This window comes from Bos taurus, chromosome 7 (assembly GCF_002263795.3).
Source record: "Bos taurus isolate L1 Dominette 01449 registration number 42190680 breed Hereford chromosome 7, ARS-UCD2.0, whole genome shotgun sequence".
NCBI lineage: Eukaryota > Metazoa > Chordata > Mammalia > Artiodactyla > Bovidae > Bos > Bos taurus.
Window position 1 is genome coordinate 43,783,592 of NC_037334.1, and position 23,056 is coordinate 43,806,647.

The following is a 23,056-nucleotide window of genomic DNA, read 5'->3' on the forward strand; positions in this document are numbered from 1 at the left end:
CTGAGTAACAAAAATATTGCTCTGGGTTACAGAGGGGTGAGGTATGGATAGCTTCTGCTGTGACTTCTCAGCTGCCTCCCAATATCCCTTCTCCCCCAAATGGAAGACCCCTGTTTTTAATTGGGAAGGTGGTTCCCAGAATAAATACAGCTCTCCCAACCGACCTGCTCCCTAGGCATTACTGGGAGGGTCTGTTTGGACCCTATGTGGGATATGGGACAGAGTTGGTACAACAAAGGTCTAGGTGACTCAGGCCGTCCACTGCCCCTCGACCCCTGCTGTGGGCAGATGGGCCCCAAAGATGTCCACCCCTTCCTCTCTGGAAATTCCGTATATATCATGTGAGATGATAGAGGGGACTCTGCAGGTGGGATGAGGTTAGCCACCTTAAGATAGGGAGGTCACCCAGCATGTGTTCAGTATGGATTACTGCTCAGTAACAAAAAGAAAGGCAGTCCTGATTCTCGGGTGGGCTCAGAGGCATCTCCTGGGTACTGTGCTGAGGGGAGAACAGCTCCAAAGGTTCCGGGCTGTGCTGTCGCCTCTATAGAGCATTCTCAGGATGACAAAGACAGAGAAGAGTCCTAGAGCCCAGGGGTGAGGCATGGCAATGGGGTGGGGGGCAGTCTATGTGGGCGGGGTAGCTGGAGGAAGCTCTCTATGGGTACAGAAATGTCCTGTAACTGGGTTTGTGGTTACAGGAATCTACACAGACTGTTCCCATGTCACTGTCCTGGTTTTTACACTATAGTTACATAAGCTGTAACCTTAGGAGGAAGCTGGGTGACAGGTACACTGTTTTTACAAATTTCTATACTGTTTTTGCAAATTTCTATGAATTTATAATTATTTCAAAATAATAAGTTGGAAAACCCCCAAAACCCTCCGAGAGCACATCCAACCCCAAGGGACTCTTGCGTGTCACTCTACCCTCACACCTTGGTCCTGACCTCACCAGGCTTCACTCAGTTCTTCTGTGCAGTTAGGCCCGATGCTACACCAGAGCCTTTGCAGTTTCCTAAGCTCTGAAACTGAAAATTGGTGATGGACAGGGAGGCCTGGCGTGTGCGATTCATGGGGTCGCTAAGAGTCGGACACGACTGAGCGAATGATCTGATCTGAAGCTCTGAAAACTTGCTCCCAACCCATTTAGTCATCAGGTTTCAGGGTTAAATGTTATTTCCTTTATCCTGACCCCCCACCCCCTCACTCCAGACAAAGTTGTCTTTGTTATTCTCAGGGTTCCCTGCACTTTTCCTGTACAAACTTCTTTACAACCTGTATTTATCTTATGGTGCAGTGGTTAACACTCTGGACTCTGCAGCAAGACTTCCTGTTTTTAACTGTAGCTCTGCCTTAGACAGGTGATTTAACCTTTTTCTATCTTGGTTTCCTTGTCTATACTACGGCTGGGTGCAGTGATGCCCAGTGATTCACGTCTGCTGTTATAATCCTTTCCTCTTATAGCTGAGCTGGGCCCGAGGTTCACTTTCACCAAGAGAACGTGGTCGAAGTAAAGCCAGGCCAGTTCAGAATTTATGCCTTAAAAAGGACCTGCAGTGTCCACTGTTGTGGTCCTGGGAACCTTGAGCAGTCGTGTAAGCCAGAAGTCAGCTTCCCTGAAGGAGTGAGCACCTGGAGAGAGGCAAACCCCACAGTCCCAGGCTCTGCTGAACACAAGCACCGATGTGGCCATTGGTGAGACCGACAGAACAACCACATAGGTGAACTCAGACCAGACTGCACACCTGTGAACAAACAAATCGGTTCTTTTGGCTAAGTGTATACATCTTTGTGTATGCTTCATGATGTTTTGTTGTACAGTGATAATTGAAACAACGGGGCTTATTATTACACCATCCTTTTAGAGCTCTTGTGTTAAATAACATTAATTATAAAGCACTTATAGCAGTGGCAGCAAAAAGTGTTACAATGTTACTTGTGATTTTATTAAATGTCTTCCCCATAAGGCTGAGCTCCCCAAGTGCTGTTTTCCTCACCACTATATGCCCAGTTCCTGTCACCAAGTAGTCATTCAAATCTTCGTTTCAAGAATAAATACATGCCCCAAATCACTGAGACTCACAGTTGCAGCAAAGGGCCTCCTTCTAAAGCAGCACAAATGACTGGCAAAGTTGCTGAGAGAACATCCTTTAACAAGATCCATCCTTCTTGGAAGTCTGTTTGGCTTTAATTTAAAAATTTTCCCTTCTACTGGAAATGTATCATAAACATTTCTTGAGACTGAACACATTTTTAAAAATAGCTTCCATTGTGTTTTTGCTAACCAGACCTCTATTGCTGGACATTTCAGGGCCTCCTGATTTTTTTCCAAGTAACATTGCATACAACACTGCTGTACCTACATCTTTGTGCACATCTGATTATATTCTTATGATGTCCCTCGAAGTGGAAACTGCAGGGTTGGAGGGTCTGAAGCATTTCTGAGGAATCTGACAGATAACGTCAAGTCATTTTCCAGAAAGGTACCAATTCACACGTCCCAACAGCCCCGAATTAGCGCTGCCTATCTCACAGCCGGTGCTGGGGCAGGGCCTGAGTTCTCTCCTCTTTGTTAATTTGATGATGGGAAGAAAAACATACTAAGTTTGTTCCTGAACCATGAACCGAATCAAACATGAAAACGTATTTACACACACCCTAGCAAGGGAGCCTGTATCAGGACGGAATCTGTATTTTCTTTTCTAAAACATCTTTATTTGGCTGGGCCAGGTCTTAGTTGCCTTCACGTGGGATCTTCCTTGCAGCATGTGGGACATTTAGTTTTGTGAACTCTCAGCTGTGGCATGTGGAATCTAGTTCCCTGACCAAGGATGGAACCCTGGCCCCCGGCATTGGTAGCTCAGTCTTAGTCACTGGACAACCTGAGAAGACCGCAATCTGGTATTTTCTAAAACGACGGAAACAGAACATCCAAATGGCTAAAGAACTGAGACACCTGCCCCCTCCCACGATATTTCCATTAATTCAGGTAAGGAGGCCATGAAGGAACCCCACTAGTCACCTCGACCTCGTTAACCCAGACTCTGATCCCCGCGGGACGGGCCAAGCGGTCACCTGTCCCTGTGTGGGCTGGGCCCTAGGGACCCGCCACGTTTGACACAAAACTTCCCAGAACGAGGCGGGCCGAGCAGCACAGGTTCCCGAACGGGCCACCCTGAATCCCAACTTCTGCCTTTGACAGGACAGACACACTCGGAGCTGAGGTGGGGGCGGGGGCCGTTTGTGGGGTCGCTACATCGCACATCTCACAGCACAGTGTCTTCACACCGACTCCACAGCGGGAAGGCAGGCCCCAGCGTGGTAGCTGCTTCCCGGGTCACCGCCCACACGAGTGGGTCATTTGTGAAAACGCACGACCCCTCCTCTGATGGATGCTGGTCGGAACCGCCGTGGCGCCTCACGTCAGGCACCTCCGGCCTTGGAAAGTTCTGTAAGGCTCTCAATGGTTCCTCCAGGGCCTCGGCCGGAGGGGCCTCGAGGACCACGCGGACCCGACCGGCGCAGGCGGAAGACGGCCGGGCCTGAGCCGGGAAGATGGAGGCCGCCGCCGTCGCCGCCCACCTAGCGCCAGCTATCGCGCCCCGCGCCCGTCAGTCAGCCTCGCGCGCGCGCCCGCCCGTCACTCTGCGCCTTGCGGGGCGGAAGGGGTGGGGCCACAACGCGAACGCGGGCGTCCCATTGGTCGACGACGGGGGTGGGGCTTGGCGCCGACGCCAGGCTGGCTCCGCCCCCTGCCCGCGGGAGCGGCGGCGGCGGCGGCGGCGGAGGCGGTGAGCGAGAGCGCGGGCGCGGGCGGCGGCGCCTGGGGCGGCACGGGTGCCACCGCCGTTAGGCCGCCGCGGCTTCCTTGCCCCCAGCACCGGGCTCGGGGACGCCGCACTGGGGAGGCCAGGGGCCTGGTGAGCCCGGCAGGCTGCGCCCCTCGGGCCGGCCGTGGCGGCGGGGCTGGGCCTGGGGGGAGGGGCGAACCCCGAAAGAGGCTCCCCGGGGCGGTGATCCGCCGTGCAGCGGATCTCCCATTTCTCTTCATTGAATCTCTCTGCTCTCTGAACCTTTGCTCACTGAACTCCTCCTCTGCCTGAACCCCTTCCTCTGCGCCTTGAAGCCTCTCCTTTGCTTCTTGAGCCCCCTCCTCCCTGCCCTGAACCCACCCTCTGCTGTCTGCGCTCGTACTTCTGCTCCGTGAACCTGGCTTCCTCTCTCTGAATCGCCTCCTTGCTGTCTGAATCCCCACCTCTATTGCCTGAATCCCCCTCCCCTGCTAATGGGCCCAGTGTCCTGCTGTGGTGACCCACCCCCCAACTTTGCACAAACGAACCCCCACCCCCACCCCCCAGCTCCTCTTTTCTGTCAGCAGCCAGATCAGCCTTCCTGGTTGATGTAATGAATGGCCTGCAGCTGTCCCCGTCCTTTAAGAGCAGTCGTTTTTCTCCGATTTTATTTTTTTGCGCCGGGGTCAATTGTTAGCTCCCCAAACACGGGAGGGTTGTAAGCTTTGACCATTTAAAACGCCTCTCGTGCCGAGGTCAGAGGCAGGCCCTCAGCACGGGGACGATTTATTCAGGAGCCTTTTAAAAATAATCTAGGCGGAACCTTTGGGAGGGAATTTGACTGAATTTTATTTGTTAAAATAATCCAGGCGCCTCCCCAGGCATCAAGGCCAGTCATTTCTTTTTGGCATGGAGCCCCTCGGTACAGGATGATGGAACTGAACCATCTACTTGAGGATCAGCCAAGCTCACCTTCGCCCTTAAGAATTGTGGTTGCGTCGAAGCGGGAAGCAAATGATGTTATAAACCACCGTGCAAATTTTGTTGCAGGGCACATCGCGTCAGACCTTCAAGTACTTTGTTTGTGCCAAATCATTACCACTTGCCACATGAGTCTAAATCATGACGGATGCCAAGTATGTCCTTTGCAGATGGAAAAAGCGATTATGGCCCGCAAAGGTGACAGCCATTATTCTGTAATTTCAGGAATTAGAAATGACTTTCGGGTGACAAGTAAAATCTTTATCAGGAGATACCTAGGAGTCGCTTCAGCAAAATAATTGAGTTTGAACAGTTGGTGCTCAGATCTGTTGGCACCGGTCCTTGCTCCTGGTCTAATGGAGTTTTGGTCGAGTGCTTACAAGGTTACACTTCTGGAAGTGTCTTTTTTTTTTTTTTTTTCCCTCACGCTTTAAAAAAAAAAAGAATTTAGCAGTGTCAGCTATAAAAAGGCATGTAAGGCTGTAACTCAAGGAAATTTTTGGCAAGCAGCCCTGATAGTAAATAACAGGACTGTCTTGGGGACGCTTTCCAGCAGTGTGGTGGGAAGAGGGCCAAATCTTGAGGCAAGACCCTGCTTTTGGTCTCGGTCTGCTGCTGTCCCTTTGTGCCTCAGTTTCCCTGTGTCTGCAGTCCTATCTTATATTCTTTAAGAATCATGCACTGCATTTGTGTTTATATGTCGCTACTGCTTGTCAGGGTCAGCTGTGTTTTTTGGCTTGTAACAAGGTTGTGTTTTTTTTTTTTAATGTAGGTCCTGGCTGGAACTGAAAAGTCAGCCAAAAATAAGAGGAAAAAAGGATATTTTCTAAACGTTCAGATACTCTCCTTAGACAAAAAGTTAAGTGTTGTGTTTTTGTAGTCCTCCTGCATGGGATTTGTGATACCCCACCCCCCCGCCAAAAAAAAGTGAAGTCTGCTCTTAAGTCTTCTCACTTCTTTGTTTATCAATGTGGTCACAGTAACCCGAAGAGGAAAACAACCAATTTTATTTTATGTATGTTTGGAAATTGAAGAATCTCTATGTGGTATTGATATCCAGAGAGATCAGTACAAAAATGGGATGGGTGTAAATTATATGCTGGTAGACTCTCGTTGGGGTTCAGGTAGGCCTGTTTCTTTCCTACAGATAGGTTTGTGTGACTTTCAGAAACGTGTGTCAGCCCCCTGCGTTCTGGGATATTTGATGTTTGAGCCTGTGCTTGTAGTAAGAAACTGTTGTTTAGCATTCAGAAGGCAGATGCATGGAGGGCGCAGGGTACCATGTTACATCCCATGGTGGAAGGACACAGATGACTGGGGACGATTAAAATGGCCCAGGTTGCGCATTTCTGATGGGCGAATTCCTGATTCTAAGTAGAAAATGAAACAGGATCAGCCCCTGCTCCTGCATCTCCGGGTCCCCATCCTTCGACCCTTCTTTCTTTAGAGCCGATCCTAAGCCTGCTTAGTCCGCAGCTCACACTTTCCCTGAGGCTGGGAAAGTAATTGAATACTCGAGTTTAAAAGGGAAGCGCATCCTTTTAAATTAAAACACACCTGCTGGGCTGTAAACAGCTTTTAGTGACATTATCATCCACTCTGGAAATCTAACAAAGGAGTTATTTGTGCAGTTGAAAGTGGGATGTACCTCATAAAAGTCACAATTTGAATTCATTTTTACTCTTAAATCCAACCAGCCTTTTTCTGTCTTTAAAAGGGGAAAGGAAAAAAAAAAAAAAGCCACATTCACAAGGGTCCTCGCTGCCTCTAACCTCAGGCGCTTGAATTCCTGGTTGGCAGTGACTCCTGGTTTGAGTGGAAGGGTGCGAAAGAAGAAAACGAATCTGATTCTTTTGTCATCTAAAGCAAAATATGTTTGCGAAGGTTTCGGTGGCATTGCTGGTGGTGCATAATGGGCGTCCCTGTCCCCGCAGGATTAAGGTGAAGAGCGCGGAAGCCAAGGTCCTGAGAAAGGTGCACATCGAAGACATCGCCTCCTCATTAGGTGAGAGCATGTTTTTCCGTCCCAGTGAGGTCTGGCAAGAGCACAGGGTGTTCTGGGAGAAAACAGACTTGGCCTTCTGGATGCAGAGTGACCCCGTTCCCTGTCTCTCCCCTTCCTTCAAGGAAACATGATTTCCCTGAACTAGAGGAGCTGCTGTCTCTAACCTTCTAGAATCTGCTTCTTGAGCCCGTCCTGTCCTTGGCCCACGCCCCCCGCCCCCCGCCCCCGGATGGCCAGTGACAGCAGCATCAGGGCCCGCTGGCTCCGTCCACAGCCTGCAGTGCACTCAGAAGGGGTGCGCCTCCCCCAAGAAAGGGCAAGAGGCTTCTCTTTCTGTGTGGGGTTTTTTTTTTTCCACTTATCTGTAGTAAGACTGTAAAACGATTCTGTTGCTGGTCTGGCCTCCGTCCAAGGTTTAAGAAGCAGTTGGGTGTATATTTACATTTTATCGCCCAAGCCTAGGGGAGAAAAAAATGGTGTCACTGCCATCAGCCTTTTGGCCATTGGTGTCTGCAGGGCTGTGGGGGCCAAGGGCAAGGGCAGGGCGAGGCAGGCTGGTAGTGGAGCCCTGACTCCCATCCCCTCAAGGGTCAGTGTCATAGGTGAGACAGACCTGGCTGGAGTCTGGCTGAGCTTAACCCCTGGTGCACTGCCCACTCCCAGACCCACTGGGTGCCTACCTAAGAGCTTATTCCACATGCAGAGAATTTTCTGTCTTGTGAAAAGATTGCCCAGGATCTCCCAGCGGCGACTGGGAAATAGGGTCTGTTTTCCTGCATTTTCAGGGAATGGCTTTGGCTCAGAGCGGGGTGCCCAGCTCAGGCAGCATCCACCACCACCTCTCAGCCGCCCTGATTGTTCGTGCAGATCGTGTTGGGGGGCTGGTGTTTATGGGCGCCTTTAATATTAAACAGGGCAGAGTCCTGTGCCGAAGGAGGTGTTATTTATGCCTGCTGAGTTCTGATATTGCGTCCGTCATCTTGTTCAAATAAAGGGTGCCAGAGCCGCGCATGGGAATGAATGAATAAACTGTGGTGGTGGGGAGGTCAGGCCGGAATCTTTGCACCTGCGATGCCGTCCACTGGCTTTGAAACGCCCTTGCAGGGAAGTGTGGACAATTTGCTGGCCCACAAAGAGCCTTTTAGGCAGCTGTTCTTACCCACCCCCACCCCCGCCGCCCCTACCCGAAAATACCCTGCCAGCAGTGTCCTTTATTTATTGACCGTGATTGAATTGAAATTGTAAGGCTGAGAGACGATTTGAGAAATATCTGAATACATTTTGTGGGCAGTATTGTTTTGAAATCTAGAGGAGTATACCAGCCCAGGCAGGGCAGGCTCAGTCAGCATGCTTTCTGGGGAAAGGAAGCCTTGCAGCCCTGAACGAACAGCTGTGGTTTGATGCCCAAGTCCATGGTTCTGGGGAATATGCCGGTGAGAAGCATCACCCCCTCTTCAGGTGTGAGGACCAGCTTTGGCGACACACCAGAGCTGGCACGGTGTTTCTGGGTGCTGGAGCCTGGGGCCCACTCAGCACCAGGTTTTGTTCCTCTTCCTCTGTCCCACAGCCTCGCAGGACGGGACTCCTGCTGCGCCCCTGGAGGAGCTGACCTACCGGCGGTCACTCCGCGTGGCTCTGGATGTCTTGAACGAAAGACAAGGGAGCTCTTCCAGGGAAGGAACGACCCCTCGGCCTCCAAGAGTGAAGCCCATGGAACCAGCCTCCTGGCCCCCCAAACCTAGCCTTTCCCCATCATTCCTTGAAGACACGGCGGGCAGTCCGGGGCCAACAAGGAGGGAACGCATGTCCCAGAGGCTGTCCGGCCTGCCAGCTGGTGAGGAGGATCTGGAGTACGGAGTGGACCACAAGGAGGGGCTCAAGAGAAGCGGAGGCCTGGATGCCCCGGCTATGTGTTCAGCCAGCGGTGGCGCTCAGGACAGGGAGGCATCCAGAAAACAGCAGGCAGACTGGATGACACCTCTCGGTAAACAAGGGAGGAACCCGGCACAGGGACCCCACTCGGGTCAGAGAGTGGCTCCATCCTCAGAGGGAGCCGGCCAGGAAGATGGTGAGACAGGGGCCGGCCCGGCAGCCCTGTGCTCGCCTCCCGGAGGCAGGGACCTGAGTCCCCTGGATGGCTGTCCCGCAGAGCACCTGGGCCTGGACAGTGGCCAGAGGCCGAGGGCTCACATGAGTCCCCACAGCCCTGCTCAGCTCGGCCCTGCAGAGGAGGCAGCAGACACCCGGCCACTGGAGGAAGGTAAAGGCCCCAAGAGGGTGAGTTGGGAGAGGTTGGCAGTGGGTTCTCCTGTGGCCGATCTAGAGCCAGGCCCCAGATCTTAATGAGATCATTACCAGAACAGATCCTGAGTAGAAGTTTCCTGGGGCCTCTCTCTCTATCTCTCCACCATGCTCTAAGCACTTCAACTGCCTCCCATACTTGTGTTTTTATTTTTATTTGGCGGCGGAGGGACTGGAGGGGCACACGGTGGCCGCGTTACCGCCGTGTCTGCTCCCGGAGGATTAACTCCTTTCTCCTCCCATTGCAGAAGCCCTAATGCACTCCTGTTAAACTGGCAGGAATCTCAGAAGTGATTAACTCACTTAAAAGGCCCCTGACTTTTTCAGGATTCCCGTGTGCATGAGTTTTTGTGTGGCTGCAGCCATGCGCTATGGTTTTCTCTGTTGGGATGCTGTAGCATCCCACTTAGTTTTGAAATGCTAATTTGGAGATCTTCATTTCTGCATGGCTAGGTACCGCGCTCTGCCTGCCCACACTCGCTCCGGGTGTCTGCCTTTCTTCTTCCCCTTTCAAGGGGCCCCCTCCCCAGCAGTGGCAGTGAAGCAGGGACTACTACTTTGAAGGGGCCAGCCCCAGATCCGCATCCTCCCCATGTGGCCAAGTGTACCCTAGGAGGGACAGGCCCCTGGTTCATTCATCTGCCCTCCTCGCACTTGCGGCCACTCCTGCCCTGTCTCCTCTGTTGAACATGCTTTCACCGAGTGAGGCTGAGGGCAAGTCCACGTTGTGGTGGCTTTGCTCTCTGAGCTGATGTTCAGGGATCAGGGGGTGGTGTTCCCTGGGTAAGTCCCCAGTATTGTGACTAGTAAGGTCTGATCTATCCTTGTTGGCAGCCCGACCATTGTCTGAAGAGTTTATGGAGCCGAGCGCTGTGAACTCTCTCCTGGAGGAGGACGAGGATGACGAGGAGCCCCCGAGAATCCTGCTATATCACGGTGAGTGACTGGCACCTTCCTGGGGTAAGGTCCCTGACATCCCCTGTCCTGGGGAAGGTGTCTTCGCTGTTTGGCTTTTGTCCTGAACCCAGACCTCACAGAGAGGGAGCCCTGGCTCCCCTCTCTCAAGGACAAACACATGCCGGGGGGTGGGGGAGGCTCCCAGGACGCCATTTGGAGGGAATGGCGGAGGGCGGCCAAGTGAACAGATGGGCTCTGTCACCACCGTTGGGTGTGGCCTGGCGCTGCCTCTCAGCCCTCCCAAACAGTGTCCCCACAGCAGGGTGGGCGCCCCTCCCAGGTGTACGCAGGCCCCCCGCCCCGGCGCTGAGCAGTGCACAGGTCATCTGCCCTGTCCTCCCGGGCAGGGATCGGACACAGGCCCAAACATCCAAGCCAGCCATGGGAAAGTTAGTTGCCTTGAACTAAACAGTTGAGGACTGGCTTCAGTTTTCCACTCACCCATTAACCATTCATCTTAACGTAGTCTAGTTTTGTTTTGTTTTTAATCTTTTTAGCCTGAGATATTTGTGCATTCAGAGACTGTGGCTAGAGCTGCACGGGGTGGTCTGGGGGCCCTTCCTGCCTGGCTGGAAGGCTGATCTGCTTTCTTGGGTATTTCCCATGGGCTCTTCCGATTGTTCTTATGGTGGCTGGTCATCCTTTACTGGGAGGGATGGTGGGGGTGTGGGTCACTCACCAAGCCCTACCCTGCTGTTGGGGGTCTGGATGCATCCAGCCTGGGGGCCTGCAGTGTGGGCTCCTGGGGCATCACTGGTATCAGTTCCCGCAGGCACAAAAAGGGGCCCCGTACCTTCCTGCAGAGGGCGTTTCTGTCCACCTGGAGGGGTCACTCAGCCCCCGGAGGCCCTAGAGTTAGCTCCTTTCTCCTGCTTTTGTCTTCCATGGGTTTTGGTTGCTGGTGTTTGGCTTGACTGCACCTGTGACTGTTGTCCTGGGTGGCCCTGTGCTCCTCCCGAGGGTGACCAGCTCTCCACTTGTGCCCCAGGTGTCTCTCCTTCCTCCATCACGGCCCCCTGTCCCTCAAAGCTCTTCCTATTGTCATATGCTGCAACTCGGCCATGAGCCTCACTCTGGGGTCTTCGAGCAGCCTCTGTTCCCTGCTTGCTTTTGTTACCTGGTTTTTTAACGTTGAGTTATTTACTTGTTCTGGGTTTTGTTTTTTTTTTGGTTGCGAATATAGTTAAATTTTATTCAGAAATCATTTGTAGTCACCTTATGATTATTTAAATAGTTCTTCTCCCCCCCCCACTTTTTAAAGCCCCCAGTTTCTCAGATGAGCTTCTCAGAAATTTACTCCCCGTGTGGGGTCCTCACTGTGTGCCACGGTCTCCTTTCTGTTTATGTGCTACGTTTAAAAAGTGCTTTGCCCTGGAGTAATCTGAGACTCAGAAAAGTGGCAGAGGTGGCACTGCACCCCTGCTGGTACACGCGTGGTCCCCACCAGGAAATCCATGCGCACCCCAGCTGCTGGTGGCCAGCACCTAGGTTCCAGGGTCAGGAGTGCACCCTGCCTTCCCAACTCTTGGGTCTGTCCCAGGCACCACGTTAACACTGGGCTTGAGCAGCATCTCTGTGGTTGTGTTTTCTCAAGCAGCTTTGTCTGGTGCTCAATATGGATCTAACATGTCTCTTTTTTGCTTTTTTCTTTCCTTTAAATTCTAGAACCACGTTCATTTGAAGTAGGGATGCTAGTCTGGCATAAATACCAAAAATACCCCTTCTGGCCGGCCGTGGTAAGAACACCTCTCTGCTTCCCGCTCGGTCAGTTGGTTCCCTAGTGTGCAGCCCAGGGTGCCCCATTCTAGACACTGGGCCCGGACAGGGTTTTCACTGTTGTTGCTGGTGAAACGGTGGGTCCGTGAGCAACAATGTAGAGACAAGTTCACCTAAGCAAGGGGTCTCAGCCTCCCGGCACTGCTGAGAATGAACCTCGTAGGTTAGGTTTTCACCAAGCAGCTTTAGAAAGGCCAACTCTGAAAAAATGCCCAGTATTTGCTCATTTTAAATTTTGTACATTTGAGTTTTTTGGTTTGTAGGTTAGGGTGTAGGTCTACCACGTATGTAATCGCAGGTGTTTGAGGTTTTGGCTGTACCCTCAGTGGGGTGGACACCCTTAAACATGGTCGTACCTCCTCCAAGTGCCTGAAGGGTGCACACAGTGGGTCAGGTGGAGAATTTTTGAGCCAGGGCACCACCCACCTGCCTTTGCCCCTTCTATTTTCGCCTGAATTTATCCTGTGTCCTCTTCCAGCAGGGACAGGATTCTCAGGGTTCTAGCTATAGGTCTTTAATTTGGGGAAGAGGCAGTGAATTGGAAGGTCTCTGCCCTGTGGAGCAGCTTTCTTTGCTGTAGTGAGTCTCGGCTCACGCAGTCAGCATGGCCTCCAGGCACGTGACTGGCAGTCTTGGGAAGGACAGGATTAAACCTGCGTGGTGTCTGTGGAAAAAGCTTGGCCATGCAGGTGAACCTGGCTCCCCTGCAGCTCCTCGGCAGTTGGGACCTGACCGTCGGGGCTCCTTCCCTTCCTCTAGCGCTTGCTTGCCGGAGGCACCATGTCCCCCCTGTGGTTGGCAGCCTTCTCCGTGCCCCTCCCTGTTTACCAGTTCCCAGGGGAGCTTTTGGTTAACTGGGGCCAGCACTGTAAATTCCCAGTGAGTACAGGAAATGGGGTAGTCAGGCCAGCCACCCCCTGGCTGTGGACCTCCCCAAGCTCGCTTTACTTGTCCCCCAGAATGAGGAGGAACGTGCCCTGAGCCTGAAAAGACTCAGCGGGAGGAAGGGCACTCACAGCGGCTGGTTCCTCTTTTATAAAACTGACCAGAACCCACCCCACCCACTTCTGCTCAGCTGTAACAGTGCTGGGAGCCGGGTAGTGCTTGCTGAGCATTTCCTCGTGTCAGCTGTGCCCTGGTCACCCCGGGCCAGCCACCTTTCTTGTCACACACTTGACAAGGTGACACCACGAAAGTGTTGAAAACACAAACACAGCCTCCTGGGTCCTGGGTGCTGGACACCTTGTGTTCTTGGGTCTGCCTACAGGTCAAGAGCGTCAGGCGGAGAGATAAGAAGGCGAGCGTGCTCTTCATTGAAGGGAACATGAACCCCAGAGGGAGAGGGTAAAGCACCGTTATCTGCTCTGTCCAGTGCTCTAGGTGGGGGGGCCCTGAGGTTGACCCCTGATGGAGCACCCCCACAAAGGCTGTATTGAGACACCTGGCCAGACAGTTGGGTTTTCCAGACTGCTTGTCGGCTTCCAGAATCAGCCCTGCTGGATGGCCATGGGCCCCCACAAACCACAGCACAGTTCACTCCCTGAAGGCCTGTGAGCAACCCCCTGCCAGGTGACCATTTGGTAATCCCCACAGACCTTTATCGTGGGACAGAAGCAGCGTCTGCCCAGAGCCAGTCTTAGAAACACCCCACTGCCAAGGAGGGGGTGCCTAGGGACCCCTGGAGGTACACCTGGCTCCCTGGGGCCTCCTCCCCCATGAGTGGGGCTCTCCCAGAGGAGGGCTGCTTTTGGGTCATGAGATGGCACCAGTCCCATTAATCTCTGCTTTCTGCTCCTAGTATCTCAGTGTTGCTCCGACGACTGAAGCACTTTGACTGCAAAGAGAAGCAGGCGCTTTTGGTGAGTGGGTGATTCCTTATGCTTCTCTGAGCTGCTGGCTTGGTGGTTGGTAACCCTGTCCCCCGCCCCGATGTGTACTTTCAGACACTGGCCATCGCAGGAGTGGCACTCGGCCCCGCCTCCTCTGCTGGAGGTCATCACCCTAGAGTCTCAGCCTCCAGGGAGGCTGCCCACCATTCCCCCTGACCCTGTGCAGGGTGGCTGTTTGGTAGTGGACAGGGTGCCCCCTGGAGGGGAGGTGGTAGGGCTCAGGCTGAGGCCAAGGGCCCTGAGCTGCCCCCAGATGGGGTTGTGATTCTGTGGACTGCGCTCCTCAGGGAGGCCGCCTCATGGCCCTGTGACCCGCCTGTCTGCGCCCTGGGAGCTGGTGCAGGCAGAGCACTGTGTCTAATTTGAGATAGTGCTTTGTGTCAGCTCTACCTTGATGCCAGCGTCTGCTTGGCCCAGTCAGAGGGTTCAGGCTCTGTATGGGATGAGGCTTCCCTGCTTGGGAAGCAGCGTCTTGGACGTGGACAGTGAGCTAGGGCCTAGGGTATGTGGGGGCTGTTTGGAAGGCCGGCACCTATGTGCATCCTTGGGCTTTCAGGAATGATGGTGGGGGGCAGGAGGAGAGCAGGAATTGAGGTTGAGATCATGTGCATTAAATACCAGGGGGATGCCTAGGTTTGCAGAGATGGCATGTCGTCCATAAATGACCTGATATCTGGGCATCCCTCGCTATTCTCCTATTTCCTGGAAATGGGCTGTGGGAGTGGCTGTCTGTCCTGGGGCCAGACCCCAGTTGTCCCAAGTGCCTGTCAGCGAGCCTGGCCACGGCCCAAGCACTCTCCTCACCCTAAGTTTCCTGCCTGCTCCCATCAGACACCTGTGGGTCTTGGGCTGGTCTCGCTGGTCCTCCCAGCTCAGGGGTGTCCCACCCTGGGGGCAGCACCCTCCTCCCACCAACACTCTGGGAGGAGTGTTTGTTTGGAGTCGCAGGCGCAGAGGCTTCTCCTGTGGGCTTAGTCTCACACACCCTATGTCCTCTCCTTCTGCTGGCCCATCGGCTGCAGTGGGGTGGGGTCTCTCCGTTCCTGTTCTCAGGTCTGTGCTTCTCTCTTGGCCCTGAGGGCTCGGCCCATGAGTGACCATTTTCTGAGCAGCCTCGGCCTCAGACGTGCCTCGGAAGCCCTGCTCAGGTTCCTTCCTGGCCGAGGGACTGAGGACACAGGATGAGGGAGGCGCTGCCTGCGGCCTCCTGCTGACAACCGCCGTCCGGGTCTCATTGCAGGACGAGGCAAAGGAGGACTTCGCCCAGGCCATCGGCTGGTGTGTCTCCCTCATCACTGACTACAGGGTCCGGCTCGGTGCGTGGGGCTGGGGCAGTGATGTGGGCTTCCCTTCATGTCCCCAGGGTGAGCACAGCCTGGCCCTCAGGTGGGCTTCTCCTCTCCATCCTGGCTCCAAACAGGACAGTATCCTTTGCATGCAGGTGGTTTCCATCCACAGGGGCTCACTGCCCGGGGCGGGGTAGGGTGCTCTGCCAGTTCCTGATCGCAGTCGAGGTGTACACCCGGCAGGCAGCTTGGTACCGTCAGTCCTGTGTAACCAGCACCCCTCCTGCCCTGCAGGCTGTGGCTCCTTCGCCGGCTCTTTCCTGGAATACTATGCGGCTGACATAAGTAAGTCACCAACTCCTTCAAAGCAGGATTTGCTTCCTAGCCATCGAGAAGCGGCAGTTTCTCTGTCTGATATCTGGATGGGCTGTGCAGTGGGCAGCGCGTCTCGAGCCTGAGGCTGACCGTGCAGCCGCCCCCGAGTCTCCAGGCCCCACGGATCCCCCTGCTGAGGGGCCCCCACCTACCGTCTGTACTTGTAGCCACTCGCCAAGTGTGCAGAGCTGGGGCATCTGGGTGGCTCATCCCCTCTGCCTCGTCCTGGGCATTTTCAGTGGCACTGGTCCTTATGGAGCAGTGCAGATGAGCTGATTTGGTTCTGTGGGGTGGGCAGTAGGGGGCAGAGCTGGGAAGGGCGGTGAGGGTCCTGTGGGGGTTCCTGCCCAGATGGGGTGTCCTGGCCCCTTCCCACATGGTTGCTGAGGGCGCCCAGTTAGGGGAAGTTTTCTGCTTCCTTCACAGGCTCCCCTGTCCGCAAGTCCATCCAGCAGGACGTCCAGGGGACGAGGTTCCCCCAGCTGAGTGGGGGAGATCCCGAGGAGCCTGTGGCTGGGAGCCCACAGGGCAGGAGGCCAGCCTACAGGAAGGTGCTGCCCGACCGCTCGCGGGCCGCCCGGGATCGGGCCAACCAGAAGCTGGTGGAGTACATTGTGAAGGCACGGGGCGCCGAGAGCCACCTGCGGGCCATCCTGAGGAACAGAAAGCCATCCCGGTGGCTGAAGACCTTCTTGAGCTCTGGCCAGTACATGACCTGTGTGGAGACCTACCTGGAGGACGAGGAGCAGCTGGACCTGGTGGTCAAGTACCTGCAGGGTGTGTACAAGCAGGCAGGCTGCCAGCTGCTGGCACGTGGGCACGGAGACGGCATCCGTTTCATCCTGGACGTGTTACTGCCTGAGGTGAGTGGTCAGTGGGTCCTCCACGTGCAGGGTGTGTGTGGGGGGGGAAGGTCTCCCAGGGCGTGCAGCGAGGTGGAGGGGCCAGGTGTCGTTTTCCATCCTCTTCCCTGAACCTGGTGCCACCTGAGCCTCAGTTCAGAGAGGGCACTGCGGATGGGAACAGAACGTGTGGGACTGCCAGAAGGCTCAGGAACACTGAGCTTTGTAACCGCAGAGAATTTCAAGTACGTTAAAAAATAAAGCAACTCTGTGAACCCTCATGTGTCCATTCCCATCTGCAGCAGTGGCCTTGCTCCATATGCTCCTCCAGCCCCTTCTTCTGGACACACTGTAATGTGAGTGTAGGAAGGGTGACCCTGCCCCCTGGGGACACTGAGGGTTTCTGAGGTTGTCACAAGTCGGATGCTTCTGGCATAGAACAGGACGCTGCTCTACCCTCTACAGCCCAGGACGGCCCCATGTCAGCCGTGCCCAGGTGAGGGATCCCTGGTTGGAACGAGAAGGACTTTGTAAGAATTTTGAAGTGACTGCAATACACTTTCATCTGGAGTAACTAACAGTGATCCTGTGATACCAGACATCTAATGTGTATTCAGTTTACCACTTTGTGTTTTTTGTTTGTTTTGGTTCACTCAGATTTTTACAGCTGCTTTTTGTTTGGCGGCCTGCCTTTTTTGGAGGTGGGGGAGGGCGCTGCTTATCTTGCTTATGGAATCTTAGTTCCTGACCAGGGATTGAACCTGGCCTTGGCAGTGAGAGCACCAAGTCCTAGCCACTTGGCGCCAGGGACATCCTGGGTCCTGCCTTTCTCTGCTTTGAGTGCCATGAACTCTCATCTTGACGATTTCACTGGGAGCAGAGATTTCGCAGATGGTGTGCATGTGTGAGTCCGGTGCTGGGAGGGCCCTGGCGACTGGACTGTCCACCTTTGTGGTCTTCTCCAAGCCTGGTGTGAGTGGCCACACACGGCCCAAGCCTGACCCGTGCTGCCTCTTTGCAGGCCATCATCTGCGCGATCTCAGCAGTAGATGCAGTGGACTACAAGACGGCCGAGGAGAAGTACATCCGAGGACCGGCGCTGAGCTCCCGGTGGGTGGGCCACACACTGTGTCCCGAGGGCTCTGTCTCTGCATGCCGGTGGCTGGGCCTTTGGGCCGCTGGTCTGAGTGGGCAGAGCTGCTCCCACCTCATCTGAACTGATCCTCAGGGCTGACGTCCACCTCCCCCTTGTCCTCCCCTGTCACCTCGCTGCCATGGCTGTTTGAGGAAACCTTGAGATTAAGCGGCAGCTGCCGCCTGCCATCCCTGGCTGGCAGGAAGAATGCAGTGATCAAGATGTTCCTCTACATCCATGGTGAGCCGCCCCAGGCTGGCCTCCCAGCCCCTAATCCCGGCTCTGGGCCTGCTGCCAGGCTGGCTGGGAGCAGGCCGGCCGCGTGGCCCTGACAGGCTGAAGACTCAACTAGGGTCTTGGGCCAGGGCCGAGCAGGCACTCACGATGGAGTCTGTCCCTGGTCTCAGTGGTCAGCTGGCCATCCATGTAACCGCATAGAGAGCAGGTGCTCTCGGAGACCGAGGTCCAAGTGGCCCCTCACCATCCAGTGCCTCCCTCAAGCTCAGGCGCCAGTCAGAGGGTGTCCTGTCTCAGGCGGCGGGGTGGGGGGTGCTGTGTGCTGCACAAGTCACTGTGTGCTGCCTTGGGGACACAGTCCAAGCGGCTGAGCCTGGGCGGCCAGGGTTCCATTGGGCTGGGTTTTAGTTGTCCAGCAGGTCCATCCCAATGTACCCACCTCCCCCATCTTCTCACACCATAGTTGCGTTTAGTTCTTATACACAGGTCATTGAACCTTCACACAGAGACAAGGTCAGGTCTCCTTGTGGGGTCCTTAGGCTGCCGTGTCCCATTTCCCTCAAGGGCATCCCCTTCAGGGTCACGTTTCTTGTTTAGCCTGAGAGGAGCGGCCACTCACCTACCTGATAATAGATAGTCACTTAAGGCCGACTTGATACTTCATCTTCTTTCTTTGTAGTTTATTTTTTTTCCATTGTGGTGAAATATACATAATATTCACCACGTTCCCTACTTTTAAACATACATCGTAGTGGTATTAAGCTCATTCATATTGTGTAGCATCCGCGCCATCTCCAGGACACTATGAAACCGTGTCCCCACTGAACACTCACTTCTTGTTTAAGGGATGACGGAGGTTGTTCGTTTTTAATAGACATGTAGTTGATTTATAACGTTACATTATTTTCAGGGAAACAGTAATTCAGTATATATGTATGTTTGTGTATATATCTTTTTTTTTTTTCAGGTTCTTTTCACTACAGTTTGTTAGAAGATATTGAGTGTAGTTCCCTGTGCTTTATAGTTAATCTTTGACATTTATTTTATACATAGCAGTCTGCATCTGTTAAACTCCTGATTGATCCTTCCCCTAACCCTTCCCCTGTGATGACAATAAGTTATGTCTGTGAAGTCTGTGTTTTGTAAAGAAGTTCTTTTGTGTCATATTTTAGATTCCACATATAAAGTGATATCACACAGTATTTGTTTTTCTCCATCTGATTTACTTCATTTAGCATGGAAATTTCCTGGGTGGTTGGGACACCACATTCTCTCTACTGGGATCAGGTTCCATCTGTAGCTGGCAACTAAGATCTGGCACAGCATGCTGTGGGGCAAAAAAAAAACTACAAATATTTCACTTAGTGTAATAATCTCTAGTTGCATCCATGTTGCTACAAATGACATTATTTTATTCTTTTTCATGGCTGAGTAGTAGTCCATCGTGTATGTGTATACATCTTTATCCAGTCATCTGTTGATGGACATTTGAGTTGCTTTCATGCGTTAGCTGCTGTCAGTAGTGCTGCTATGAACATTGGGGTGCATTATCTTTTGAACTACAGTTTTATCTGGATATTTGTCCAAGAGTGGGACTGCTGGATCATACGGCAACTCTATTTTTAATAATTTTGAGGGGAGCCTCCATCCTGTTCTCCACAGTGGCTGTACCAATTTACATTCCCACAAACAGTGGAAGGTTCCCTTTTCTCCACACTGTCTCCAGCATCTGTTATTTGTAGACTTTTTAACAGTGGCCATTCTGACCAGTGTGAAGTGAGACCTTATTGTAGTTTTGATTTGCATTTCTCTATAATGAGTGATGTTGAGCATCTTTTCATCTGCCTTTTGGCCATCTGTCTTCTTTGGAGAAATGTCTATATAAGTCCTCTCCATTTTTCAATTGCATCATTTGTCTTCTGGTTTTGGAGTGGTATGGGTTGTTTGTATGTTTTTTGGTTATGGAGTGGTACGATCTGTTCGTATATTTTGAAGATTAAGCCCTTGGCAGTCACATCACGTGCAAATATTTTCTCCAAGTCTGTAAGCTGATGGTTTCCTTTGCCTTGCAAAAGCCTGTAAGTTTGATTAGGTCCCATTTGTTTATTTCTGCTTTTATTTCTGTTGCCTTGGAAGATTGTTGACGTTTATTAAAACAAAATTACTGAGTAAAATGAGGTGATCTCCTTTTGTTTTTGCAGGGAAAAAGAAATATTTGATAACCAGCTCCTAGAAGAACGGAATCGGCGATGCTGAAGCAGGCGGTGGCAGTGCTCCATGCCTGCGCTCTGGGGGCCGGGCAGGCCGTTTGCCTCCTTCTGTCTGTGGGTTCTGTTTTCCTGGCTCTTGTGGAAGGTATACTTCCCAACAGAACAGGCTTTTAAAGAAAAGAAACACTTTATTTTTTATTTTATTTTTTTTTAAATTTCACATCATTACCTGTGACTGTACTGTGTAGGTTCATAGAAGGTGCACATTTGTTTTTTATGTTAAAAAGCATTGTATCTGACATTCAACAGGAGTTTTAAAGACATACGAGTGTGCTGCTCCCGGCACAGTGTGTTTTTCCATTTGTTTCTCTCTTCTGTGCGGTTCCTCTCACACTGGCTCCTGAGTTTGCTGTGCCTCTGTTCTGTGTTTTTGAGAAAACCCGGTGTTTATGAGAGGCAGCCCAGAGACCAGCTGCCGTCCGCACTCTTGCCTCTGCTGGCACTCGGGCAGGGGAGAGGCAGACCTTGAACCTCTCCAGCCACTTCCTCCTCGGTCTCTCTGTGGGTTTCTCCACCCAGCCCACTCCTGGGCCGGTGTGACAATCCCTAGTGGTCATTGCTCCCATCCAGCCTGGCCAGGGTCACTGTGCATGTGGCCTGGGCTGTGGGGTTGTGGCCTGGCACCTGCGGAAACCAGCCCTTTGTTTTAAAGCCAGAGCATGGATAGGTCCCCTGCCGCCCGAGGGTCCCAAGCTAGGGGCCCCCACTTCGGAGACAGTTGCCTGAAGGCTGGGTCCTCTGTGCGGTCACAGAAATTCTATACACCACAGATTATGTATTCTAAGCTGACGTGGAGCTGCTTGTGGAAGGAGACAGCCAGGTCCCCACTGTGATGGCTGCACCACAAAGTCTGAGCCTGGCCAGTGGGGAGAGGTTCTTGTGGGGGTTAGGGAGTTGGAGGGGTGAAGGAGTGGGCCCTGACCAGAGTGGAGTGGTCCAGGAGGAAGGAGGTATAGCCATCACTGCAGGCACCAGGAACCGGCATGTGACCTCTCTGCTGGTTTTGCATGACCCTGAGCAGAGGTGCAGCCGCTGGCCCGAGGTCCGGCTGAGCCACCCTCCAAGGAGACCCCAGGGGTGTCCTGGCTGGGCTGACGTGGAAGGACTCACCCGCTTCTGGAAGGTGCTTTGACAATGAGCCTTCTTGAAACAGGTCCGGGTGGAGAGCAGTACGCTCTTGGGGGCAGGGGACCACATGAACTATTCCATTACCGTTGGGTATTTTTATATATCTGTTCTGAGGTCTGCTTGTGGAACTGAACTGTTGAGACTGGAATTAAAGGCCGTTTTGCAGCCCTGCTTATTCTTTTCTGGGATCCGCCTGCAGCCCACCATGTACAGGCACTCAGGCAGCCACATTGTCCCCAACAACTGCTTCTGGAGGCCCTTAACCCTGCTGGGGAGGGGGTTCCCACACCAGGCCGAGTAGAGCAGGTGTCTATAGATGCACTGTGCCCTGCTGAGCAGATGTGTTGGGGGCTTCTGCCCCCCCCCGGTGTCTCAGCTCTCACTGTGTCTTGTGTTCTGTGGATTCTGAGCATGTCTGTCTTCAAGCTTTGTCCATCCACCAGGGCAGGCGGTGGTGGGTGGGACCTGCTGATGCCCCCAGGTGGTATCGGGCAGCGGTAAGGAAGCTGGAGCCAGCTGACCCAACTGGCTCACCAGGTGAGGGATGTTCAGAAGGGCCTGCCAGCTGGCCCCAGCTCCCTGGGGAAGTCAGCACACGGATTGCTTCTGAAGCATCAAGAAGACATACCCAGCACAGCACCCAGCACAGGAGTGCAGGCAGGGGCCCCCACCAGCTGGCCTGTGGCCTCCTGCATCCCTGTCCTCCAAAGCCCCAGATTCCCTGCACCCCGTCACCTGCGGTCCCCCCTCAGCCGTCCTGGGCTCCAGCCAGCTAGAAAAAGCTGCCTGCGCCTCTGCACGGCCACCTTGCTGCCCCCAGGTCTGGTCATCTCCCACGTGGTCACACTCCCAGTCTGCCCTCCCTGACCCTCCTTCCACCCAGACCCCAGAGCTCATCAGTACGCTCTTGCTGCATTTGCTTCACCTGTCTGGCTCCAGCCCGGATGGCGTGAGGGGGTGATCAGACCCCCAATGGAAGGAGCAGCACATTTCAACAAAACTGCTTCCTGGGGAGGAGTTCCCTGCGTTTACTTGGGCACTTCTTTAAGCCCATCATCATTCGGGAAATTGATTAAAACGAGGAATGCCTGGCACACGCGAGCAGGCTGAGAATCTCAAATCAGCTATGCATGTCTGGGCAGTGTGGTCATGGCCTCTCAACTCTGAGGCGGGGCTTCTCCCTCCAGGCTTTCCTGTCAGGGCACCCCCTCCCCCAGCCCCTGCTCGCGTTCCTTCCCCGCCCTGCAGCTTCCCTCTGCCTCTGGCCCCTCTGCCTTCCTCCCTGCTCCTCCTCTAGCCCTGCTCCCCACCCCCACCCCCCCTCCCTGTCTTCTTCATCCCTCCTCCCTGCCTGCCCTCTTGTTTACTCCCTGCCCCATCAGACCTGCTTCTGGTGGGTTGCCTGTTTGAAGGTTCTCCCAGGACACCCCAAGCTCCTGATCAGGCTCTTCCCTCCCCATCCAGTGCCTGAGTTGTCCAGCCCTGCATCAGCAGTGAAACCGGCCCCTGCTGTCCAGAAACTACATTCTCGGGTGCGCCACTCTGTGGTCTCAGATCTCCGTCTGGGGCTGCACCATCTGAAGGCTTGGGTGGGGCTAGGGGCTCGGCTCCCAGGTGCCTGGCTCACAGGACTAGGACGTGAGGAGAAAACGAGCTCTTTAAAGCTGTGACGTGAGGGCGATGTATCCACATTGGTTCCTGAATCGTGAACGTGAGTGTAAGATGTTAGCAATAGGGGACACTGGGTGTTGAGCATAGCAAGCTCTGTACTATGTTCACAACTTTTCTCTGAATCAACAGTTTATTTATGGCTGTGCTGGGTCTTCTTTGCTGTGTGTGCTTTTCTCTAGTTTCGGAAGCAGGGACTACTCTAATCGCAATATGTGGTCTTATCACTGCAGTGACTTCTCTTGCTGCTGAGCACAGGCTTTAGGGCCCCCTATGTCAGTAGTTGTGGCTCTCGGGTGCTAGAACACAGGCTCAATAGCTGTAGCACAAGGGCTTAGTTGCTCCAGGGCATGTGGGATCTGCATGGACCAGGGATTGAACCCGTAACAACTGCATTGACAGATTCTTTACC

General features: G+C 53.6%; 1 protein-coding gene across 5 annotated transcripts; it reads left to right on the top strand.

Moving 5' to 3' along the window:
- Positions 1 to 3,739: 3,739 nt before the first annotated feature.
- Positions 3,740 to 21,141, top strand: PWWP3A (PWWP domain containing 3A, DNA repair factor). Of its 5 annotated transcripts, XM_059888121.1 has the most exons (15): positions 3,740 to 3,923; positions 4,845 to 4,973; positions 5,548 to 5,633; positions 6,710 to 6,780; positions 8,348 to 8,764; positions 8,930 to 9,040; positions 9,916 to 10,017; positions 11,704 to 11,774; positions 13,082 to 13,158; positions 13,613 to 13,673; positions 14,944 to 15,019; positions 15,284 to 15,334; positions 15,791 to 16,227; positions 17,228 to 17,316; positions 19,780 to 21,141. In XM_059888121.1, the coding sequence occupies exons 2-15, from the start codon at positions 4,917 to 4,919 to the stop codon at positions 19,832 to 19,834; spliced, it is 1,761 nt and encodes a 586-aa protein (XP_059744104.1). In that variant the 5' UTR covers positions 3,740 to 3,923; positions 4,845 to 4,916; the 3' UTR covers positions 19,835 to 21,141. The 5 variants fall into 5 exon arrangements, with proteins under 5 accessions (XP_059744104.1, XP_005209345.1, XP_005209346.1 ...); XM_005209288.3 differs by having other exon boundaries at positions 8,348 to 9,040; XM_005209289.5 differs by having other exon boundaries at positions 3,740 to 3,794; positions 8,348 to 9,040.
- The last annotated feature ends 1,915 nt before the right edge of the window (positions 21,142 to 23,056 follow it).